This window comes from Oncorhynchus gorbuscha, linkage group LG02 (assembly GCF_021184085.1).
Source record: "Oncorhynchus gorbuscha isolate QuinsamMale2020 ecotype Even-year linkage group LG02, OgorEven_v1.0, whole genome shotgun sequence".
Classification (NCBI taxonomy): domain Eukaryota; kingdom Metazoa; phylum Chordata; class Actinopteri; order Salmoniformes; family Salmonidae; genus Oncorhynchus; species Oncorhynchus gorbuscha.
In genome coordinates this window covers 81,008,716-81,035,216 of record NC_060174.1, presented here as the reverse complement: position 1 = coordinate 81,035,216, position 26,501 = coordinate 81,008,716, and the positions used below count along the sequence as shown (strand labels likewise).

At 43.4% G+C, this 26,501-nt stretch overlaps 1 protein-coding gene across 3 annotated transcripts in view; it reads left to right on the top strand.

Annotated features, from left to right (window-relative positions):
* LOC124010858 (polypeptide N-acetylgalactosaminyltransferase 10-like) overlaps window positions 1-26,501 on the top strand; it is a 93,043-nt gene that overhangs the window by 15,359 nt on the left and 51,183 nt on the right. Inside the window, exons 1-4 of one of the 3 annotated variants that reach the window (XM_046323600.1) lie at window positions 4,714-5,154; window positions 8,130-8,235; window positions 8,641-8,779; window positions 17,222-17,388. In XM_046323600.1, coding sequence (XP_046179556.1) covers window positions 8,178-8,235; window positions 8,641-8,779; window positions 17,222-17,388 — 364 coding nt within the window. In that variant the 5' untranslated portion in view covers window positions 4,714-5,154; window positions 8,130-8,177. Of the gene's footprint in view, window positions 1-4,713; window positions 5,155-8,129; window positions 8,236-8,640; window positions 8,780-13,759; window positions 13,828-17,221; window positions 17,389-26,501 lie in introns of those variants that run through there. The other 2 variants (XM_046323593.1, XM_046323611.1) reach the window with 2 other exon arrangements.

The following is a 26,501-nucleotide window of genomic DNA, read 5'->3' as shown; positions in this document are numbered from 1 at the left end:
TGTTATGGTCCATCAAGAGTGGGGTGTCATGAAGATTAAGCCTCAGCGTGACACTGATTTTCCTGGGTGTTACGTAAGCCACATCTGTCCATCCACATTACAGCATCGCCGATATGGAGCCCACCATGTGAATAAAGGAGAAGAGATGGCTTACTCAAGCGCACACTGAATTCTGCTTACTGTCCCTGCCATTCAGCATGCAAGGATAGCGGGCGGGAGATGCTTGTGCCTTAATGGAGGGGACTGGAGGAGAGTGGACTGAAATGGCTTTTTAGACAGAGCCTGGTGCTGATGTGCAGAAAGGAAGCCATGAAATGACAGGGGCACAGTAGGTTCTGTGTAGGAACATACAGACTGCACTTAGAGCTGGTATTACCTTGCCTCGGCAGTTAAAGTTTTACCATATTTCTCTGATGTTATTACCCTGCTGCCTCCTCCAGACATGATAATAAGGACGGAGCTTATTTGAGCAGCACTTCTCTCAGATGGGATTGGGGTGGTGCCAGAGAATACTCTGATCATGGCAGCATCCAGCAGAGCTGTAAGTTATGGCTGTGCCCTAGACACTGACTGCATATTTCTCATATTGAAATGTAATTGGTCCTGACCTGGCAGCATGGTGGTCTGGACCAGTCATCAAGAGGATGAGTAGGCCTTGCAGTGTCTGTAGCCTAATGATCATATGGTGATGGGAAAACATGGGCCTAATTGTGCAGCAAGAGACATCGGGAAGAGACTATGAGTCAGCAAAGGATTGAAGTTCAGAGGTTATATATATGGTCAATATGTCTTTTGACTGACAATCCTGTAAGACCATTCTCTCACCATACTATGCTCTTGTTTGTCTGAAGTGCCCTCCTTGGGGCTCCCGAGGGTGCAGCGGTCTAAGGCACTGCATCTGTGCTAGAGGTGTCACTACAGACCCTGGTTCGATTCCAGGCTGTATCACAACCGGCCGTGATTGGGAGTCCCATAGAGCGGTGCACAATTGGCCCAGCGTCGTCCGGGTTAGGGTTTGGCCGGGGTAGGCAGTCATTGAAAATAAGAACTTGTTCTTAACTGACTTACGTAGTTAAATTAATATTAAATACAATTATAATAGAGATGGTGGAGAGGCCGGTTGACCGATTTATTGTAATTTCAGCATATCCTGGGGACTAGATGATAAGGGGGACAGCTGTCTGGTAGGGTTGGCTGTGTGTATATTGCTTGCAGTGTCTGCCAACCTGGACCTGTGGTTAAATTGACCTCAGAATATTTCAGTACTGGAGCCTGGTAACTGTAGACTTGCTATTTTAAAACTCACCCCTTTTATTAGGGTTGCCCCAGCCCCAACCTAACAGCAAGCACCCCTGTAGCTAGCTACCCATTATTTTGAGTACATGCTTTTGTGTGTACTTACAATAAGTATTTTGGCGCAGTGTGCGGTTCACTTGTCTGTTATTGTTCTGCATACATGTACAGAAACAAAGCTTGTGGTCAAATGAGCGTAACGGGAAAGCATTTGTACAGAACCTGAGTCCCACAGTGCTGTCTGGGATCGAGTCGGCTGGGCAGTGGAGGAGATGAGAGGAGAGAGATCAGGGCCAGGATGGGGCGGACTGACTGCAGGCATAGCTGTCAGTGTGAAGCAGAGTAAATACTGTAGGGAGTCAAAAACGGGTAGTTAAATCTGTTTGTGAGGTACTAGGAGTTGGAACCTGCATAAGTAAGTGGAAATATTGTGTTTTCAAATGACTAGGGCCTTCCAAACCCTTACGACAATTCAGCTCAACAGTCCTCTTTTTTAATATCATTCTTGGGATTTTCCTTGGTTGCACTGAGCAGATTTTTTTTAGGACTAAATTGTTAATGAGGGACTCATTGCCTCAAGACTCAAACTCACACCCCTCTTATTATTTTAGTATGCCGTATGAGTATGTTGCATGAGGATCTTTTGATTGTAAGAAGGAATGTTATATGAATGTACACTGAAAGAATATCCATTAGTTGCCACTTGCAAGTATGATGCTTTGGTAGAAATGGTGTGAGTTTGTCCCTTTCATTCCATCGCTCTTGGCCCATCTGAAACCATTTGTGGTGTTATGTCAAGATAACCTCTATTGTGGTGGCTCTCTTTGCAAGGTGTGTTGTGTTAGATAAGATCTACTGACCTCTGGAGCTGCTGTACTTCCTCTGTGTCAGTGTACAGCCTGGCATGCAGGACCACACCAGCTCTTTCCCTCTCACCACCTCCCTGTGTGTGTCCAAGCATTTCAGTGTGACTTGCCTTCAGGAGTATGAAGGCAACAACCCCTCCCACCCCATTCTCATTTCCACTTCCAACAGACTGGAACAGAGAGAGGGAGAGAGACAAACCAAGATGCTGAGCGTGCCTGTGGAAGGCCTGGCTGTGGCAGTGGATCTCTGTAGACACAGCCCAGCGGGGCCTGCATGATGTCTCCTGCTGGGGCTGTATGGCGGCCTTGCTAGGATGAAAAGACCTAAAGGAGAGGGGGGGTCTGAGTGCCTCACTGTCGGTCCCTGCCTATGGAATGTAGGCTTAGAACAACCTCGGTCTCACACCAGTCACTTTCCTCTTGGCTGAGCTCGGTTGACCTCATTTTGTGTCTCAAGTTTACTGTGCCACACACTTTGAGAGAGAACTATAACTTAAGGCCACAATAACAGTTTACAGTGAGTGCACTTTGCTGGCAGGTGTTTTGGATCTTGTTGACTATCAGGAAGGTGATATGCAGAGGGCAGACTTCCTTGGTTGGTTTATTTGTCTGTGAAAATATTGAGGGGAGGCAGCTGATTGTATCTCAGAGGGCATGGCTGTGCTGCGTCTGATCCGTCTTCATGTGGGAAAGCAGAGCTCAGCCCTCACCCAGCAGGTGCTATGGAAACAGACAGGCAAGTATTGACCGGCGGTTCTCTGATTCCCATCCTCATAGAGAATGCATGGGCAGTCCTTTTCTTATCAGGCCCCTGGTAGTAAGAGCTCTCTTCCAAATAAAGACAATCCAATAACACTCTTTCTCTCAGTCCTGGGGATCTAGCTGCGGAACTCAATCTGTTTACTAATCCATACCTCCCGAAGACTGTTTTAATTATTTGGATGCTATACAGGTTCTTCCCCTACACAATAGTTTTGATTCCAGCGTTCTATACCAGATAGCTGCCCATCGTCCTCGCAAGCACGGCCCCGAACTCAAAAAAGTAATTATTGCCTTGAAAACCTCTGCATAATGTTAATGATTGCATTTCCGTTCAAGATTCCTAAATATATTTTAGATTCCATTGTCTATACACACTGCAAAATGAAGACAAACACAGTTTTGATGTAGATGTCCTAAAACCTGAGGCATATTTCTTGCACCTGTTTTTGAATAGTGATTGGTACATTTGTGGTGTTCTTCAGGATGAAAACCATTTCAAGCAACTGTTCAGATACTCCAGACTTTCATGCTTCACTTGTGAAATCTGCTAGATGTGCGGACAATGCAAATAGTCTGGGTAGCCATTTGATGACGTACCACAAGAAGCTGGACAACCAGAGAACCCAGAGCCAGAGTGTGTGCGTCTGGATGTGCGTGTATGAGACTCTTGCATCAAAAATCTGGAACGCTATTCTATTGAGTTCTATTGTGTGACGAGAGCCCAAGCAGAGGACGCAATATCAACCCCAGCCCTCCTCAGTGCCACTCCTAATCTGGTGTTTGTGAGATTAATGATGGACCACAGCTGGATGGAAATGAGGTTTGATTGTGATTCAGAGAGGGTGGTCCTCAAATCCCTCCATTTACAGACCTGGCTAAGGTCACTGGGACCAGCTCTCTGATGCTCATCCAGTGAGCAGCCTCTGACAGCCAGCTGCACCGTGCCATGCCACGAAGCTGTTCTGTCTGACCAGCCTTTTGTTTTGCTAGTTATTTCAGCCGTGTAGTGTTATTTGCCTTTTGCAAATTATAGGCGTCCGCTGCTGCCTTACCATTGTCTGATTAATGACAGGATGCAGTCGACACACTTTACTTTATACATAATATTTCCTCCCCACACACATATGATTTGCTAGGAACAGCCATCAAATGAGTAGACCATTTAGAGGGTACATTGAAGTTAATTAATGATCACTCAGCCTGGTAAAATGGGCCAATGTTTTTACCTCTCTGCTTTTAGCCAAATTTGTGCTTGATTGCAAATGCATCATGGACCGTTACTTATAAAGACTGTGAGTGCAGAACGAGAGATACGGCATCATGGACCGTTACTTATAAAGACTGTGAGTGCAGAACGAGAGATACGGCATCATGGACCGTTACTTATAAATACTGTGAGTGCAGAACGAGAGATACGTCTGAGCGTTGCCCTATTAGTGTGTTTGTGCTGTGCCTTGAATACTGATGGAATGGAAAAGAGCCTGTGTTGAAACAAAATGAGTTTCTGCCTGCGTGGAGTCTTCTGATGGTGTTGATTATGAAGGTAGTGGGCCTCGTGCTGATGTTCAGCGGTGGAAAGGATGCTTGTTATGCCTTTGTATAGTAAGTCTGGGCCAGTACACGCATCGTAGGATGAGTAATGCTAATGTGCTCTAATGTGAAAAGGGGGATCCGACTGCTGTTGGGTAATGTTTGGTTTCATTTCCCCTACTTTAGTATTCAGTAGTTACAACAGCTTTTCTGGTTATGAATATGCCATTGCTGGCATGTTTGTTTTCTTCTGAGGTCCACAGTGGAGCTCTGTCTTCAACTGAAGAAGAGGGTATAGGAGGGCCACAAACCATCATTCTCTCATTATCTCTTTGGCCTTATCGCTCCTTCCAGCTCTGTTTATTCTCTCTTTCTCTTTCTCTTTCTCTCCACCCCCCCCCACCTCTATCGTCTCTCATCTGTCACTACACACAGTGAAAAGTTTTCCGAAGCTCCTTGTCTTGTTTCCGAAGGTCTTGTTAGAGCAGCAAAGCCTCTGTGGAATATCATAACTCCGTGTTCTGAAATTTTTATCAAAAGGAAATGCTGAGGCACAATCTTGCTTCCGAGGAGGAGGAAGCACAGATCGACTTGTCGGTCCTCGTCAGTGCAGAAGGGAAAGGCTCTCGTCGTGACATTTTGAGAGCGGCTCTCTTGAACTGAGGCTTGATCTCAGTGCCTGCCTCAGTACAGAAGTGTGACGGTGAGTCTAAGCTGGTGATTAATAAGGTTACCTGTCCGTCAGAGATGATTTTCTCTGCTTGCTGTGTGTCTGTGAGGATGAAGTAAATCTCAACGTACAGTGGCAGTAGGGCCGTCGGATGCATACACAATGAGACATGCAAAGCTTTTGAAGAGAGAGGAAGTATTTCACTACAAATCTATTATTGTTTTTAATTGGTGTTTGTGCCAGTGATAAAGTGTCTGTTCTGCATGTAGCCTAGGCCTACTGTTATCAACCTGCTTACAAAGCTGATCTGTGGTCAAACTGATAGATTGCTTTTATCCTTGTCAGCAGCATTGTATCATAATGTAGGCCTAACCCTATAACATGGGGCCTGTGTAATTTGCGGTGCAGTGAAATCATGTCATGATGGATTGGATATATAATGGTATATACATACAGCGCTTTTCACTACAGATGTAGTATCTTAATTAAAGACAGTTTGTTACAGCAGGAAAATAATCAGCACATTTCCAGCAACAGGAAATGTGGATAAGAATTCAGACATTTTTGTATTGGTTGAAATATTTTTTCTTACAAACTTCAGAAGCCCTTTTAAAACTAAAATACACTACAAGGTTTACATTTTCTGCATTGCAGGAAAGTTACCTTGCAACAGGGTGCTCAAATTAAGATCCAACATATTTAGGTTTCAAAAAGTGTGTTACATTTGTTGTCTTGGCCTAACTCACTCCATCCACCACCAATGTAGAGCATCCACCTTTTAATAATCTTGTTCCAGATTGTTAAATTGAAGCTTACTTTTGTCAGCGTGTCTCTACCTTTTTAGCAGCTCTAGTTGAGTGTTTACTGCCGTTTTAATGGGTTTGAGTGGCCTTGTCTCTCATGCCTCTACCTCTGGCCAGGGAACATGTAGAAAGGGACATTGTGGAGGTGTGGTGACCTCAGGCCAGTGTGCAGTCCCCCAGGTGTATTTATGTCAGCTGTTTGACAAATAGATAAGTACACAGTTCTAACCTAACCAGGAGCACTACGGCTCAGTACTGTAGCTTTCCCCCACACACGCGCGCGCACACACACACACACACACACACACTGGCCAACAGTTTATACTTTTATGTGGGCCTTTGATGTATAATCGGTTTGACAAATTGGCCTAGACTAGATAGTGGTAGCCTACATGCATGCATTGCAAATACGGTGTACCCTGCCCCAACCCCGAATACCAAAAAGTTGTATTTGTGTGTTTGTTTCGCATCACAGTGATATTACTTAGCAGACTGATTTGAGTAATTAATTGAGATCCATGCAATTAGGCTTACCATTTGCATTAACAATGTTTCACTAATTGCAACCTCCTATTGAGCTAATTATTTCCCCATTGTGTTGTGATCCAAATTTGTGACATCTGCCCGCCTAAAAGGGATGATTTTTAGACCATGGATGATGACTTTGATTAATGGCCAAATCACTGCATGCGTTTTTCAATGGAGTAGAGAAGTGTGTGTGCTACCTACGTGAAAACGAGCATGTGCGAGCCTTGGGATTGATATTCTCACAGGGATACAAGCCTGAAATTAAATGTTATACTGAGTTTGTTTTTGTACTTTTACTGCTATGTCTCCAAAATTCCTTGTTCTTCCATAGCTAAAACCAAGTGATGGATTGAATTGTACCTAGCGTGTCTTTTCTGCTAGGGATTTTATGTGTATGAAGAACCGTGTGCGTCTGTCTATTTCAGAGCGCTCCATTGACTCTAGTCTGACCCAGTGCTAACCTCGCTGCTCTCTCACCTCGTGGCCGATGGACATCCTACCTGACACCAACTGTGACCCCTCCTCCCCTACCGAGATGGAATTGAGACATTGTGAAGCAGTGTTTCCCCTATATGAATTTAGCAGATATTTAATATTGTCTTTAGGCTATTTAATATTGTCTTTAGGCTAACTCTTATGTGTGAAATGAGTTTCACGCTGACTGGTGTAGTTTGCTTCCCCTCGCTCATCAACTTTGATAGTCAAGAATATGTTTTGCATGTTTTTGTTTCCTTTACAATAAATGGGATATAGTTCTAGTAAATAAGACTGTCCTGTAACAGCTTCATTTTACAAAGTAAAAGGTAAGAGAATGGTACCAACCTGCAAGGCGCGTGGTGAAGTTATTAACATGAACACCAACGCTAATAAATAGGCATAACACAAACTCATCGCCCATTCATCCATCTGTGATTCATTCAGTAAGGAGAGAGAGAGACTCATTAGCGCCTGGCTGGGTACCAAATTCCTACATCGCATTGTCTTGGCAGGTTAGTTGGGAATAGGTGTGGGGAAAAAAACAGGTTAAAAGGCTCTAAATACTTGATTTCAAAATTGTGACAACAGCAATGTAAAATACAAACATTTAGGAAAAGTCAGGGAAGGGCAGGACGTTTTTTGTTGAGATTATTATTATTTACTCAATCAAATGTCAGTGGCCATTGGCCTATGCCAGTTCTAGTGTTAAAGTCAAATGAGTTTTTCCATACTTGAGTTCCTTCATTCCCATTTTCCACTTCTGCTCTGCTCTCATAAGAACAGTTCTCAAGCCTCTGAAAAATGCTGACCAGCATAGCAGCACGTAAGGACCAGGATCTTACATTTAATTATAACTGATGGCAAAAAAAATCCCATAATGACTATAGGTAATGGTTGTGTGTCTGCAAGATTCTCTGCTGTTGGGTAATGGGCAACTGTTTATTTCCTTGTATGGTTATGTTTATGAATATGCTCTCAATGTGATGTAGACCTACTAATATAGCTACTTGAGCATCAAGCCTCACAGGCTCTGGTATAAGGGTTGCTGGTTAGTGAGGTGTCCTGATATGTTCCTCTGTTCCTGGTGTGTGTGCTGCATGCGTGGATGCGTTTGACCCTCTGTACTGTATGTGTGTGATTCCCTCGGTGTGTGGGTGTATGTCCTGATGTTTGACCCTCTGTTCCTGTGTGTTTTGGCAGGGAGTAAACGTCCGGCCCCAGAAGGATGCCCAGGTGGGGCGGGACGGCATGCGGAGGAAGGACTGGCACGACTACGAGGCAATCAGGAGAGATGCTGCTCGCTCTGGTAGGACAGAACTTCAGGAAATCCCTCGCACACACACACGCTCCCCTTTTAGTTTGAGGTTTGAAGCCCACAACTATACTGCAATAACAAATGATTCCACACAAGGCATTATATGTTTGTAGGAACATGAGCTTTTCAATGCTTTTGATTCTAACACAATAACTGTAGGCCATTTAAAACTGATGTGGTCGACAGACTGCAAGACATTTCCAATGCCTCAGACAGAAGAAGGGATTTTAGCTGACACTAAGTCCAGGTACTTTCACTGTCAGAGAAAAGCAGATAATTACTGGCTAGAACATGACAACAGATGGATGGACCAAGGCATTTCAACTTAAGTTGACATTATCTTTGCACTCATGTCTATTCTGTTCTCTCTGTGCGTGCGTGCGTGTGTGCGCGTAGGTAACGGGGAGCAGGGTAAGCCCTTTCCTCTGACGGACACTGACCGGGTGGACCAGGCCTACAGGGAGAATGGGTTCAACATCTATGTCAGCGATAGGATCTCCCTCAACCGCTCTGTCGCAGACATCCGACACCCAAAGTGAGTGCGTGTTTCTCTTTTAATTTACCCAGCTTGTCAACTCCACGTTCCTTCGAAAGGACAAGTATAGTTTAGTCACCGTTGTTTCTTGGGCCCGATCGGTTGACAGAAATTATCGACCGACATTAGACTTTCACAAAAATATTTGTATCTGTCTTTATTCCACTGATAAAGCATTCATATTATATACACATAAACAAATACGTCTGCTCATTTGCGCTCATTTAAAATAATGTTCAATGGTTGCCTGAAGAGGGCGCTCTGAGTTGCTATTTGAACATAATTAAACCCTAACTAACAACGTGAGAGGGAGTCTGCATGGTGGTTTGACGGTGAGTAGCTTGCCGTAGTCGGCGTATTTGAATATGTAAATAATCAAAAGTACACTTCACCAAGCAGCCAGCCCTGTCTTCATCACATTCTCACTTAGTTAACATTAGCTTAGCTATCTAGGCAGCAAGGTAGTTAGCCTAGCTAGCAATCTGTGCTACTTATATTCAAACACTGGACTGGCGCAAAAGTGAACACTCGTCCATGATACAAAAATAACACGATTACTGTCTGGGCCTATTTATTTTAGACAGTGGGCTTATTTAGTTAGTTTTCCAAAATATGCTATCTGCAAAAAGCAAGACAGTTGTCGCAGCTCTATAATTCAGGCCATGGCTTGCATTCATGAGGAGTTAAGAAAACATTGTTGTAATGAACAGCTAACCTTTGTCGTAACATACACTCATTGTGAGGTTGCCATAAAGTGTTAGTTTACATGACCTTTGACTGTAAATACTGTAGTAAATCTAATCGAGACAAATGCTGATGATGACACCTAGTGGTGACGTTCCGAACAACATGTTACTGCTATAATGTTTTTTATATTATATAAAATTAGCCTCCGCTATAAAATGGTATATCATACACTGCATTTGAGGAACAATGGGAAAGTAATTCTGCTTTGAAAGTTGATCAACTTGTAAACTCACTTTTGAGAAAATCGTCTTTTGAATGTTTTGCTATCTTGTGAAGAGCTCTTTGTCTACACCCATTCAGCATCGTTCACACCCTTACCCATCTCGTTTCACTCTCGAAGTGCACACTTGATGCTCTGGCCGATGATTTGTTTACCTCTAGATAACATGAAAACAGCCTAACCAGCTCTGCTGGCAACAATTTAATTGCGCTTTTGTGCAGACGTATTCAATGGGTGTTGTACACTCTTCACATCGTAACATTAGCTAACGAGCCAGGCAGCCAACGTTAGCTAGTTAAACAATAAACAGTGCCAACCATGCCACAGTGCTGGCAGCTAACCAATCATGTTCAATGTTAGCTAGCTAACATTCGGCTCGAACTGAAACAACAAACGTCTCTGGGAAACTAATAATAACGTCAGGTAGGGAGTCGGCCAACTAACGTTAGCTTGAAATGAAGCCACTCTGTCAAAATTAGAAAACGTGTAATATCTGAATGTAACGTTAGTCTAGCGTTAGCTAGCTATCTTACCTGTATACATCATCGTGTGTGGACGCGTCTCCCTGTCAGGAATGCCATACCACGGTTGCCCTTAATTTGAAGATGAAAGCCGGAGACCGGTGTTTCCTCCATCTCTTTATCTATCATACTCTAATTCCGCTGATTTTCAAAACTTGATCCTCCAGAAAGTGGAGAGCCACACGTATGCAGCTCCACTACACAATACATTTTTTTTAAAATCAGCATTTGAAAGGATTACCACACAGACTGACAAGCTTCTATGGCAGACCAATCCGAACTCCTCTCTTGGCATGTCCAGCCCACTCATTATCTCAGCCAATCATGGCTAGTGGGGAAGGTTAGCAGCTCTTTCTTTGGCTTAACCAAAAAGGCTCGTAATTTAACAATTGTATTTGTATTTACAGATGGCATACGAGTGTGTTATTAAGGCACATGAAAGTTCACATGTTCAGGAAGACATTTCTGCCCAAAAACGCATTTTTGACAAATAAATAATTTTGACATTCAAACGGCTCTCCTGTTAAGTTGTGACATTCTACATAGGCCTAGTTTCCTGAATCTGGTCACATTTGTGAACTGCAGTTTCAGACTTACTTTGTTTAAATCAATCTGGCCAGTGACCCTTTGTGGTGGTTTAGAGGATCTTAGAGGAGGATCTTTTAGAGGATCTTTTTATTTTTGGTGGAAATCCTGTAAACCACAAATAAAATATTCTCATTCAGTACATTTTTATATTTTCTTGAAAGCATCATTCAGAATATCTGTTAAATCCTTTCACACAAAAGTTGTATAAACCTAGGTCTGTCTTTTCATTCCACCCCTAAAACAAAATATCTGCAGATATATCGGTAATCGATGACTTTTGCCTCCCTAAAATGGGAATCGGGGGGAAAAAATCACATGGGGGTTGGGCTCTAGTTGTTTCACGTGCTCCTGATGATACAAAATGCATGTGAGCATTAAGTGGAAGGTGTATTTCATTCATATTTGAAGATGTAGCTACTTTCCTCATAAGCTATAGAGTATATTTACAGTGGGGCGAAAAAGTATTTAGTCAGCCACCAATTGTGCAAGTTCTCCCACTTAAAAAGATGAGGCCTGTAATTTTCATCATAGGTACACTTCAACTATGACAGACAAAATGAGAAAAAAATATCCAGAAAATCACATTGTAGGATTTTTAATGAATTTATTTGAAAATTATGGTGGAAAATAAGTCTTCACAAGGTTTTCACACACTGTTGCTGGCATTTTGGCCCATTCCTTCATGCAAATTACAGGCCTCATCTTTTTAAGTGGGAGAACTTGCACAATTGGTGGCTGACTAAATACTTTTTTGCCCCACTGTATATGCACACTAATTTAATATTAAACTGATTGTGGCAGAAGGCCTAGTATGGCATTAGTCATCTAAACACATCTTAATCGGTGTAAGGTCAGAATCGAAGTAAGCGTACGCCAAATAAAGCACCTTGTTTTCAAATTATTAGTACATGTAAACATCTTAATCAGAGTTCCAGTGGTGTATTTTATCAGTGCATGCATGGGCCAGTACCGTTAGTGCAAGCATCCCTCTTATGCGCGAGTGAGTTCTGGAAATTGAAATAAATTCATTAAGTCCTAATCTATGGACTTAACTGGGCAGTGGTGCAGCCATGGGTAGGCCTAGGAGGGCATAGGTGTCAGAGAAGTTACCACAGGGATAACTGGCTTGTGGCGGCCCAGCGTTCATAGCGACGCCGCTTTTTGATCCTTCGATGTTGGCTCTTCCTATCATTGTGAAGCAGAATTCACCAAGCGTTGGATTGTTCACCCACTAATAGGGAACGTGAGATGGGCGAGGTAGGTTTAGACCGTCGTGAGGCAGGTTAGTTTTACCCTCCTGATGATGTGTTGTTGCAATCACTTGGGAGTTTTTCCCACAAAATAGCTTTTTTTATAAGCAGAAATACTAATCAGTTTCACCAGCTGTCCAGGTGGCTGGTCTCAGACGATCCTGCAGGTGAAGAAGCCGGATGTGGCGGTCCTGGACTGGCGTAGTTACACATGGTCTGCGGTTGTGAGGCCAGTTGGACGTACTGCCAAATTCTTTAAAACAATGAAGGTGGCTTATGGTAGAGAAATTAACATTCAATTATCTGTAAAGAACTCTGGTTGACATTCCTGCAGTCAGCAAGCCAATTGCACACTCCCTCAACTTGAGACATCTGTGGCATTGTGTTTTGTGACAAAACGGCACATTTTGGAGTGGCCTTTAATTATCCCCAGCACAAGGTGCACCTGCGTGGTGAGCATGCTGTTTAATCAGATTCACACCTGTCAGGTGGATGGATTATCTTGGCAAAGGAGAAATGCTCACTAACAGGGATGTAAAACACATTTGTGCACAAAATTAGAGAAATAAGAGTTTGTGCACATGGAAAATGTCTGGAATATTGTATTTCAGCTCATGAAACATGGGACCAACACTTTGCATGTTGCATTTATATTTTCTTTCAGCATAAATAGTTTTCACATAGAAACTTCATCCAAACTCTAAACCAAATGGTCTTCACAAAAATAACATGGGCACTGTGGTAGAACGTTTATTTTGTTAGATTTTCTGCATTTATTAAAAGTCCCGTCAGGTATCTTGATTTCAGATGATAATCTAATTTAGGGTTGGGCGGTATCCATATTTTCATACCGTCCTCCTCTCATACTGGGATATATACGGTATTACCGGCTTAGTACACAAGGGGGCACATAAAAAATGAAAAATTGTATATATATCAGATTTCTAACAAAATTAGCACAGGTAATAGTGAATGTCAACAGAGGCTACTAGCTAAATATGCTATCGAGTGCAAGCGAAAATAAACTAATTGCAAAGATGGGCAATCCAGCTCATGAAGTTATACATATACAGGTAGGAGCTACCAAATGTCATTTTTGGTGAGTTTGGACATTTTACAGCGCCTTTGAAGAAGGAACATTGTGCAAATTAACAAAGTTTTGACGAATGCTTGTCTGAAGGAAGAACCGTACTGGCTCTGGAGCAGCGTGTGTAGGCTACACGCTGTGTATGTCTGGAGTCGCTATGGCAATGAGCCTGCCTGTTCTGCTCTGAGAGGAGAAGATGGGCTGAGAATGAAGAGGAGAAAAAACGCAAGGAAATCAAGATGGTGGCGTCTGTACAAATAACGAATCCAAAGGGATTTGACTTGTCACAGCTTTCTGCCATGTTTGATAATATGATGCCCTGTCACCTTATTAAGTCATTCACTTACTTAGATTAACTAGCAAATTAAAGTTAGGGGTCGCGTTAATGCAGAATTCTACGTTTTTCACGCAGGAAACAAAGAATTAATAAGAAATGTCTTGCAGAATTAAAATGCCTCTTATTGTAATGTAAGCTCTGTTTAAGACTAATCTCAGGCTTCAGTTGCACTTCTCCACTCCAAGGAGAATTCACTAACAGGCATTCACTAACAGGCATTCTATCAGCAGACGGAGCTCTGACTGATGTGTATCTACAATCAAATCCGTGACTGGCTCAACTGTTCTGTGGAACTAGGGTAAGCTTCATAATGTAAAATAATAACAGATTTGATTGATTTAGGATCCCTATTAGCCGATGCCAATGGCAACAGGTAGTCTTACTGAGGTCCGACACATAACTAAAAGAACCTTACAATTTACTATATATTTAAAAATATTAACATGTGCGTGTGTGCATCTATCAGTTACACATGCATTTCAGTACATGCACACAGTAATTAGGTCACATGGGGAGAGGCGTTGTGCCGGGATTAATGTTCCTTCCAATTTTTTGGGGCACTGAGCAAATCTTTGGTCTTGTGAGCGGAAACTTGAACCATTGTGAGAATTTTGTGCAACTTCCGCCACGCATTTACAGTGAACATTGAAGCTGTAGCCTTACAGTTTTTTTTGGCTAAAGTAGGCCTACCAACAAAACAAATGGAGCAAATCCCATAACATTTTCACATGGAAATAGCTTTTGATTTCTATGATGGCCTGTGTGATGTTCAGTGCAGTCCTACATGGCATAACTGTTTTACTTTGTCTGTAACACCATGGGCTAAATAGGTGACTGTACATTACGTTGTGTTTATATGATGCAAGAAACCACTTTACAAAATAAAATGTATTATTACCATACAGAGAATTAGACAATGTAGGCTACCTGCTAACACTTCCCCTTTTTAAAAATGTAAACGCAAGCTTTTTACCTGACTGGCTTTTCAAAGACAGCTTGACATGTAGCTTACATGTTTTGTAATCTTGTAGGAAGCAGTAACTTTGCTGACCTACAGTTGAAGTCGTAAGTTTACATACACTTAGGTTGGAATCATTAAAACTCGTTTTTCAACCACTCCACACATTTCTTGTTAACAAACTATAGCTTTGGCAAGTTGTTAAGGACATCTACTTTGTGCATGACACAAGTCATTTTTCCAACAATTGTTTACATGCAGATTATTTCACGTATAATTCACTGTACCACAATTCCAGTGGGTCAGAAGTTTACATACACTAAGTTGACTGCTCAGTTCTCTTACAGTCCCTAGCCATCTCGCTCCAAGCAGCCCATTGATGTTTCAACAGCCATGGGAATGACACGTTGGCCACTTCAGAGGAATTTAAGGGTCTGATCTGGCAAATTTTTGGGTTGTTTAATAATGTGTAATGAAGTGGTGGCTTACTGCTTGCCCGCTGCCGCAGTCACTCGCCCAAGCTCTGTGGCTGGCGTCTCACTTTCCCTATTATTATTTTTACGCTGCTCTACTCCCTTGCTCTGTCCTTAGGAGCCCTGCTAAGGAGTCTGGTTAGGGAGTAGGGTTAGGCGGTATCCAAATTTTTACATCGTTATGCTGTCCGATATTATCTGTTTAGTACACAAGGGGGCGACGAATGCAAAAAAAAACATGTCTTTCAAAAATGCTAAAATTAGCACAAGTAATAGTGTATTTCCATGGCGGCTGCTAGCTAAATATGCTAATGAGCGCAAATGAAAAAAAATCCAAAGAACGGCAATCCAATTCATAAAGTTATACGTATATAGGTAAGAGCTACCAAATGTCATTTTTTGGTGAGTTTGAACATTTACAAGTGAATGTGAATGGGAGACATTGTTCAAATAAACAACATTTTTGAGGAATGCTTGTCTGAAGGAAGAACAGTACTGGCTTTCCAGCAGCATGTCTACACCCGGTTTCTGTGTGGAGTCTAAAGTAGCAAAGGCAACGGGCTTGCCTATTCTGCTCAGAGAAGAGGCATCTGATTTTGTACTTAAGTTGCACTGCTAAACTCAGATGAGAGTTTCAGCACACAGTGCTCGGACTTATGTAGGTATTTTTCTCTGGTAATTTTCTTGGTGTAGCCAGCATATTTATCTCTGGTAAAATGCAAGAGTAACTTAAAGCAAAACGTTAGCAAATGTAGCTGGCTACATTCTTTCTATGATAGGCCTAAACATTAGAAATATGATGGCCATGAATCGATTTAGCAAAAAAGACGTTGCTTTTTTAAAATTCGAAGCTCATGTACTCATTTGGCTGCCAGCCAAGTAGCATTGCCCTTCTGTTTATCTGATGAAAACGAAGCTATTTTTTTGCAGAATGTGTGGAAAAGAAACAACTTGTTGCACATCCCAAAAACACTGGTTTTCAGTATAGAGCGCTACCTCTGTCAATACACAGCTGCACTCACCTCCTCCCCTTTTCTCCTCTTGTGCTATTTACTAACAAACACGTGACTGGCTCAACTGTTCTGGGGAACTACGGTAAGCTTCATAATGTAAAATAATGTGATGTGTGAAATGAAGAACGCAAACTGCTTTATCTCCTTTATCTCCTAACGCTTTGCACAAGTTGACTGCAGGGTTTAGAAAAACAATTGCTACAAATATTTAAATGTATTGAAAACTTTTTTTTCAAACGTATTAAATAACCCTCCTGTGGCTAGTTCCAAATACCCCAGTATACCGCCTTAGCTAATTGCTCCCTAATATGCAATCTCGCACTCTTTGTTCCTCTTCCTCACCCTCTCTCCCGCTTTCGGTCTCTCGCAGCACTATCTGTGGGACCTTGGACCCTCTCCTCTTTAGTGAAAAAGTGAGGGATGATGAAGAGGATGCTGTGGCAGGAGCTTGGCCTTCTGACAGCTGAAGTGTCACTGACAATCGGCTGTCAGGCCCATCACTCTGTCAGTTAGACCAATGAGGTGGCCACACCTGCTCTCCGTATCTAATCGGTGGTCCTGTTTGCCCTGGAGGCCCGCTCCCGCGTGGTGACAGTCATGTTGTCACCACCGGAATTGCAGAGTGGATATCTGGTCTTGATACATTCAATGTCTTTGATTCGCTGTGACATTATTCCAATGGAGGAAGCCACTAAATCCCATTGCTCTAGCAATACAATGCAAGGAAATGTGGGTGTGTTCATAATTGGTCTGAGTTGTTGTCTCAATGTTTTGCAACAAATTAGATTTGGGCTAGTGCTCTGCTCTAGCTCTCATTTTTACCAATGAACCAGAAACTGCCGCTTTCATTATCTGCTATGATTACTTCAATTTAGTAATCATATTATATAGACTAATATTGTGATATATCATTACTGTGTATCATTGCGTACGATTACATTTGTGGGTCATGAATACTAGGCCTACATGATAATACTAAAGTATTGTTGATCTCTCCAGAAGATAACTTTTGTGCAACACCAGGGCCTGTCATCATAAAGAATCTCACACTATGAGTGATCTAGGATTAGTCCCATCCGGCCATGTAATGTTATTCACTATGCTCTTAAAAGCTAAAACTGATCCTCATACTCAGGCACTTTATGAAGACCAACCCTGCTCTACAGCCCCTCAGTAGTCACTCTATTTGCTTTTTGGCAATTGCTGTTTGTTGCTTATTATTTTATTTGCCTGTTGGTATGTGTTTAGCTGTAAACAGAAGCTGTATGGAGAGAAGTTGCCCAACACCAGCATCATCATCCCATTCCACAACGAAGGTTGGTCGTCCCTGCTCAGGACAGTACACAGCGTGCTCAACCGCTCTCCCCCTGAGCTCATCGCTGAGGTCATACTGGTGGACGACTTCAGTGACAAAGGTATGCGCGCGTGTGTGTGTGTCTACTACCATTCAAAAGTTTGAGGTCACTTAGAAATGTCCTTTTTTTTTTTGTTAATTTAAAATAACATCAAATTGATCAGAAATAAAGTGTAGACATGGCTAATGTAAATGACTATTGTAGCTGGAAACTGCTTTTTTAGTGGAATATCTACAGGCCCATTATTGGCAACCATCACTCCTGTGTTCCAAAGGCACGTTGTGTTATATATATATGTGTATACATATATATATTTATATATTTATATATATATATATATATTTTTATATTTATTTATTTATTTATATATATATATTTATATATATATATATTTATATATATATATTTATTTATATTTATATATATATATATGTGTGTGTATATATTTATATACATATACATATATACATACATATAGCATTTAAGAGCAGTTGGAGGCCACGGAAGGAATGTTGTGTGTATGTATATGTGTATATATATATACACATTCCTTCCGTGGCCTCCAACTGCTCTTAAATGTTAGTAAAACTAAATGCATGCTCTTGAACCGATCGCTGCCCGCATACACACACACACACACACACACACACACACACACACACACACACACACACACACACACACACACACACACACACACACACACACACACACACACACACACACACACACACACACACACACACACACACACACACACACACACACACACACACACAGAGGAAAGAGTCGGCCCGAGAATTGAACCCTGTGGCACCCCCATAGAGACTGCCAGAGGTCCGGACTACAGGCCCTCCGATTTGACACACTGAACTCTGAGAAGTAGTTGGTGAACCAAGCGAGGCAATCATTTGAGAAGCCAAGGCTATTGAGTCTGCCAATAAGAATGCAGTGATTAACAGAGTCGAAAGCCTTAGCCAGGGCGACGGAGACTGCTGCACAGTACTGTCTTTTATCAATGGTGGTTATGATATCGTTTAGGACCTTGAGCGTGGCTGAGGTGCACCCATGACCAGCTCGGACACCGGATTGCATAGTGGAGAAAGTATGGTGGGATTCGAAATGGTCGGTGACCTGTTTGTTAGTTAACTTGGCTTTCGAAGACTTTAGAAAGACAGGGCAGGGTGGATATAGGTCTGTAACATTTTGGGTCTAGTGTCAAATGCTTCCTCGGTGTACAAGTGCCTCATTTGTTTACTAGTGTTTCGGCTGTTTGCAGTGGGCTATCCTGTGGTCATTTATTAATGAGGCTCAGACTGCCGCAGCTGAGCTCTTCTCTTCCAAGCCCCTCTCAGCCTCCACCCTGCCTTCATCACACAATGTTTAATTTATCTTTAATTAGCTCCCACTGCCACCGCCACCCTGGCCTCATTGACGGATGTGTTGACCATCTCCACTTTAGGAATTAATTGTTCAGTGCCTTTGAGGTAGGAGCAAAGAGATGGAATGACGTGGGGTCCTCACTGGTTCACTTAATGTTTTTTATAAGTTTAATTCTTCTTGGTCGGTGCAGCTGGCTTCCGGGTTAAACTGACGGGTGTTAAGAAGTGCGTTTTGGCGGGTCATGTTTCGGGGGACACATAACTGGACTTTCGCTTCCCGTGCCCGTTGGAGAGTTGCAGCAATAAGACGATATCGAAACGGGGGGGGGGGATACCACAAAAAAATATCCCTGTTTTGCATAATTTCCTGCCCAAACTTTCTCCTAGGATATTTCAGAATTAACTTTATCTATAGATAGAATATTGAGCATGCATTTGTTATAGGGGAGCAGAATAGGCAAGGCTTTAATGTGATGTGCAGTGTCTTTGGTAAAGTACAGACTGTAAACGCTATAGGTCACATACTATAGACTTTTAAACGTGGTGTTGCACAGAGCATTCAATGCTGCTTGACCGCACACTGTACTGAATTGCTCCTTCTGTCACAGTGCTGTGTAGGAGTCATATTTGCTCAGGAAAAATTAACCAATTATTTTGCTAATGCTGTCCAGGGTCTGATTCCTATTCAGTCCCATAATCAATCCAGGTCGAGCGCCCCTTCTTCCCCTCCAGGGGAATTAGTAACTTAGACTTGGCTGAAGCAAATTGCTGTTTCCCCCAGCGTCGGCTTCTTTTAGGAAACCCTGTGGGTTCGCTGCCTGTTGCATTTGGGCTTTGCAGTGTGGGAAACCCTGGTTCCAGCGTGTTGTCCTTTCACTGCCACAAAGCCTTGGCCCGTGGAGGGGTAGACCGTGTTGCCACAGTTCCCGGGTCTGCAGCGCAGAAATTCAATACTTTTGTCGCTTGGTGCAATAGCCGTCCCAAACAGTTCCTTCAGCTCGACGGGAATGTCAATGAAATCTGCTTCCTCCTTGTCTGAGAGGCTGCAAAAGTTGAGCATGCATTCGCCGTCTGTGTGTGGTCGAGGGAAGGTCCCTGCAGTGCACGTAAGACTCTGGGTTAGCGAGTTCTGCCTTAGCGTGCTCAGACACCAAGCAGGCAATACACGAAGAGTGTGTGTCCTTTCCTGCTATTTTAGCCCTGCATGGACATAGGTGTGCGGGGGCAGGAGCCTTGCTCGGTTCTCCCTATTCAGGGGCAGCAGGCTCCATGGCTACGATAATAGTATTCCTTGGGAAAAAAGTGTAGGAAGGAATGCTGGTGTGGTTAGCTTGCTTTCCAGAGAGCTAGCCAAATTCAGCTTGATCCTTGCAACATTGGCTAAGAAAGTCTTGAGCGTTCATTTCATGGGCTATTAGCCTATCTAGCTATCACAAAGCTAGCCGGAGAAAGTGTGTGCTTTCTTAGTCTTATGTCGAGAGAGGTAGCAATTCTACCTTTCCAGCTAGAAAATGTATTTAGTTAAGTGCTAGCCTAAGGAAACTGCATGGTGGCAGGGTTTGAGTTTAGGGTGGTATTCTCCCACCACCATTAGTTAAAGGGACAATCGGCAGTTGCTACATCCATTTTTGGACTAAATTCATGATATCTACCAATTTGATTCTTGAAGAATATAACTTATAAATGCCTCATGAGCTTAGTTCAACTGTCGTACCCCAGTTGTACACCAGTTGAACTACCGTAGCTTAGTAGCCTGTAGTAATTCAGATATTGTTATATGTTATCTGGAGGAATGCACATTTAGTTTAGATTTGGTTACAATTGGCTTAGCTGGTTATAGGAAATAAAACAATGTAGTACTATTGATGAAACACATGGTAGGTATGTGTTTGTTTGTAATCATCAACATACTAGTAGCTATGGTAATTACATCCTCGTGTACATATTATGTAATTACAGCAGTATACAACAAACTGCTGCGTCATCTAGACTGTTTTCAGCTTTTTGTATCACAAGCAATGTTTGATCATTTCTATTTGTCTTCTGACAGCTTCATTTGGATTTTTCAACCAAAACCTTTTTCTTTCTCTTCAGTAAGTCACTGCATAGTCATTCTTTTGTTGTTGGACTTCTCAGTGTAACTTCCATTCAGCGTATGTTCTCTGTATCATTGTTTCCCTCGCCTCATCACGAGATCTTCAATTTGAGTATAGGTGTGCAGAGTGCAAAAACTCATGAATAGGAGATACACAGACAGTCCCCTCTTTGCCCGCTTCTCCCATCCTCTGTAACATTTCTTTCTCCGTCTCTCTCTGTGGCTGTTAAACTTTGCTGTCTCGCTCTGTCTCTCCCTCTGTCTTTTCTGCCCACGCTCAACCTGTGTTGCCAGGTCTATCTTTTGGGCAGCTCTAATTTCATGGAGCAGCTCAGGCGTGAGGTCTGAGTCACAGATATCGTGCGAGCGACACTTGCTCTCTCTTTTTTCCATCCGTCTCCTCTTCCCACCCTTCGGGAGGGGCTCTGTTTTCACTCTTCATCCCCTTCCCCTCTCCTTCCTGGACACCCAGTTTGGTGGACACATGAGGAGATGGAAGGGGCCTGGTACTGAGGCAGAATGGCTGTCAGTCACCTCAGGAATGTGGTTTCTGACAACCTGCAGGGTGGCATTAGAGCCCTGTGTGCTTGAACTCCGTGCCTACTGTTTTCATGCAGCATTTGACATTGAGCAGAAGTGATTTTACAGTGCAGCAGACAAAACAGCGCTCAGCACAGGAAGTTGTTCTGCATGTCAGAGACTATGCAGAAAGTTGTCTAGTGGGTTGTCAGGGCCATACAGGGAGGATGCTAGACAGCTCTGAGGGCTTTGTGCACAGTCATTGGTCTGTGATAGGTCATCTGCTGATCTCTTTCTCTGTCACATATTGCTTTATCATGTTCTGCTTTTGTAGGTATCAGCAAAGCCCCTCAGATCGCTCTAAGGGTTTCCATTTCTCTCACGATTTCACGTGTTTTAAACTCATCCCCCGCAGCTCCTGTCAGAAAAGTGGGCCTCGCTTTTCTCCAAGTTGACATGGCAACCAGACTGCCACACTATATTCTCCCATGGGGGGATGCTGTCAGGCAGCTGTTTGACTGATGGCCCCCACTGGCCTTCTCCCACAAGCCATTTTCATGGAGATTTCCCCTTAATTGATTTAATCTGTCCAGATTGTTCCATCTCCCCCATGTTTAAATCACATCGGATCCATTTCCTGTATGTGACATGGAGCTTTAGTGCCACAGCATCAAATATATGTTTTTTTGTCACGTGGGGTGGCGCATGTGGGGCGGCGTCATTGTAAATAAGAATTTGTTCTTAACTGACTTGCCTGTGCTGAATACAACACCTTACAGTAAAATGCTTACTTACAAACCCTTAACCAACAATGCCGTTTTAAGAAAATAATTTACTATATTTACAATAAAATAACAATGAGGCTATAAACAGGGGGTACTGGTACCGAGTCAATGTGCTGGGGTGCAAGTTAGTCATGTGAATTTGTACATGTAGGTAGGAGTAAAGTGACTTGGTGCTCCGGTACCGCTTACCATGCGGTAGCAGAGAGAACAGTCTATGACTTGGGTGACAGGAATCTTGTACATTTCTTTGGGCCTTCCTCTGACATCGCCTAGCATATTGGTCCTGGATGGCAGGATTTGGCCCCAGTGATGTACTTACTACCCGCTGTAGGGTTGCCGACCAGTTGCAATACCAGGCGGTGATACCGGTCAGGATGCTCTCGATGGTGCAGCTGTAGAACTTTTTGAAGATCTGGGGACCTGTACCAAATCTTTTCAGTCTGCTGAGGTGTTGTCGTTCCCTGTTTGGACCATGATGGTTTGTTGGTGATGTGGACACCAAGGAACTTCACTCACGCCCCGTCGATGTGAATGGGGGCGTATTTGTCCGTCCTTTTCCTGTAGTCCTCAATCATCTCCTTTGTCTTACTCATGTTTAAGGAGTGGTTGTCCTTGCACCACACTGCCAGTTCTCTGACCACCTCCCTATAGACTGTCTCATCGTTGTGGGTGATCAGGCCTACCACCGTTGTGTCGTCAGCAAACTTAATGATAGTGTTGGAGTCATACTTGGCCACGCAGTCGTGGGTCAACATGGAGTACAGGGGGGGCCTAAGCATGCACAAACCCCTGAGGGGCCCCCGTGCTGAGGTTCAGCATGGTAGATGTGTTGTTACCTACCCTTACCACCTGGGGGGCGGCCCGTCAAGAAGTCCAGCATCCACTGGTGTTGAACACTGAGCTGTAGTCAATGAGCAGCATCTTCACATAGGTTTTGTCCAGGTGGGAAAGGGCAGTGTGCGATTTTGAGATTGTGTCATCTCTGGATCTGTTGGGGTGGTATGTGAATTGGAGGGGTCTATGTTTTCTGGGTTAATGGTGTTGATGTGAGCCATGACCAGCCTTTCAAAGCACTTCATGGCTACCGACGTGAGTGCGGCGGGCGGTAGTCATTTAGGCAAGTTGCAATCGCTTTCTTGGGCAGAGGGACTATGATGGTGTGCTTGAAACATGTAGGATTTACAGACTCGGTCAGGGAGAGGTTCAAAATGTCAGTGAAGACACTTGCCAGTTGTTCTGCGCAAGCTCTGAGTACATGTCCTTAATCCATCTGGCCCCGCTTGTTAATGTTGACCTGAGGGTGTAATCACACAGTCATTCGGAACAGCTGGTGCTCTCATGCATGCTTCAGTGTTGCTTGCCTCGAAGTGAGCATAAAAGGCATTTATCTAGTCTGGTAGGCTCAAGTCACTGGGCAGCTCATGACTTTGTTTCCCTTTGTGGTCTGTAATAGTTTGCGAGCCCTGCCACATCATACGAGTGTCAGAGCCAGTGTAGTAGGATTCAATCATAGATCTATATTGACGCTTTGCCTGTTTTGATGGTTTGTCTGAGTGCATAGTGGGATTTCTTATTAGCATCCAGATTAGTTAGGAGGTCAAAGACCTGGTCGTGTGGTGCCAGGACAACCTCTCCCTCATCGTGATCAAGACAAAGGAGATATTTTTGGACCACAGGAAAAGGAGGCCCGAGCACGCCCCCATTGTCATAGACGTGGCTGTAGTGGAACAGGTTGAGAGCTTCAAGTTTCTTAGTGTCCACATCCCCAACAAACTATTATGGTCCGGGATATAATTATGGTTAGATTTTCCAAATGGAGCGCGAGGGAGAGCTTTGTACGTGTCTCTGTGTGTGGAGTAAAGGGGGTTTCCTCTGGTTGCACATGTGACTTACCGGTAGAAATGAGGTCAAATGGATTTGTTTGCCTGCATTAAGCTCATACCGAGACTCATTGTGCCACTAAAATGTCCCTCTGTCTAAATACAGCTTTATTTTATTGGGGATTGCTTGAAAACTCGGCACCAGGTGTTTGCATCTGATGGAGCCCCATTCATCTCAACGGGACTGTAGCGAGACCACTGCTCTCGCCATGCGGCGCTATGTGATGGAGGACTGTCATTTGCAGATTGATCATTCAATTACTTTCTCACTCTGGCCCAATGGGATCAATTGAGTAAATGGCTCAAATGCATGACTCTCCGTCCCCTTCCTCACCAACCCCCCCCGTCCACACCATGACACATGCACCTCTCTCTTCCTGTTGTCGTCCTTTATTTTTACTCTTTCTCTCCCGTTCTCCACTGACACTCAATCACTTGTCATTGCTTTCTGTCAATTGAGTCAGAGCACCAGTTACCCTAGTTGTAGCTTTCTTCCTGAGAACAGCAGGATAATAAACTCAGCAAAAAAAGAAACATACCTTTTTCAGGACCCCGTCTTTCAAAGAGAATTCATAAAAATCCAAATAACTTCACAGATCTTAATTGTAACGGGTTTAAATACTGTTTCCCATGCTTGTTCAATGAACCATAAACAATTAATGAACATGCACCTGTGATGAACCATAAACAATTAATGAACATGCACCTGTGATGAACCATAAACAATTAATGAACATGCACCTGTGATGAACCATAAACAATTAATGAACATGCACCTGTGAAATGGTCGTTAAGACCCTAACAGCTTACAGAAGGTAGGCAATTAAGGTCACAATTATGAAACCTTAGGAAAGTAAAGAGGCCTTTCTACTGACTCTGAAAAACACCAAAAGAAAGATGCCCAGGGTCCCTGCTCATCTGTGTGAACGTGCCTTAGGCATGCTGCAAGGAGGCATGAGGACTGCAGATGTGGCCAGGGAAATAAATTGCAATGTCTGTACTGTGAGACGCCTAAGACAGACCTACAGGGACGGATGACAGCTGATCGTCCTCGCAGTGGCAGACCACGTGTAACAACACCTGCACAGGATCGGTACATCTGAACATCACACCTGCAGGACAGGTACAGGATGGCAACAACAACTGCCCGTGTTACACCAGGAATGCACGATCCCTCCATCAGTGCTCAGACTGTCCACAATAGGCTGAGAGAGGCTGGACTGAGAGCCTGTAGGCCTGTTGTAAGCAACAACGACGCCTCTGGGCACAAACCCACCGTCGCTGGACCAGACAGGACTGGCGAAAAGTGCTCTTCGCAGACAAGTCACTGTTTTCTCTCACCAGGGGTGATGGCCGGATTCACGTTTATCGTCGACGGAATGAGTGTTACTACACCGAGGCCTGTACTCTTGAGTTGGCTCGATTTGGAGGTGGAGGGTCCGTCATAGTCTGGGGCGTAGTGTCACAGCATCATCGGACTGAGCTTGTTGTCATTGCAGGCCATCTCAATGCTGTGCATTACAGGGAAGACATCCTCCTCCCTCATGTGGTACCCTTCCTGCAGGTTCATCCTGACCCCCCAGCATGACAATGCCACCAGCCATACTGCTCGTTCTGTGCGTGATATTCTGCAAGACATGAATGTCATTTTTCTGCCATGGCCAGCGAAGAGCCCGGATCTCAATCCCATTGAGCACGTCTGAGACCTGTTGGATCGGAGGGTGAGGGCAAGGGCCATTCCCCCAGAAATGTCCGGGAACTTGCAGGTGCCTTGGTGGAAGAGTGGGGTAACATCTCACAGCAATAACTGGCAAGTCTGGTGCAGTCCACGAGGAGGAGATGCACTGCAGTACTTAATGCAGCTGGTGGCCACACCAGATACTGACTGTTACTTTTGATTTTGAGGTCCCCCCCCTGTTCAGGGAGACATTATTCAATTTCTGTTAGTCACATGTCTGTGCAACTTGTCCAGTTTATGTCTCAGTTGTTGAATCTTGTTATGTTCATACAAATATTTACACATGTTAAGTTTGCTGACAGTAAGAGGACGTTTATTTTTTTGCTAAGTTTATATCAACAGGTTTTCCCTGCACTATTGCATTTTGATTAAACTATATATTTTTTTAACCCAAAAATGTTATTTCCTAAATATTCACTTGCTGAAGGAAAACATAGGTATGGAGCCTAGCTAGATACAATCTTTTGTGTGAGATGTAATTCAGGACATCTATCAGAAGTAGCAGGGTTGTTGTGGCTGAGAGGGTGCAGAACATTCCCTTCTGCATTGTGTTATTAGTATATTACATTTAAACTCCCCATCTAATCAACAGCAGTGTACACAGTCTAGCACTGGACAATTGTTTTCCATGGAGGGCCACATTAGAATATATGTTTGCCATCGCGGGCCAGAATCATAATAGAGGTTTATACGTCATTTGTATGACTGTGTTGACAGATACAAGCAAGATTTCTAGCTCTCACAGACCTGTAACTTCTTCTTTAAGAGGCTCTT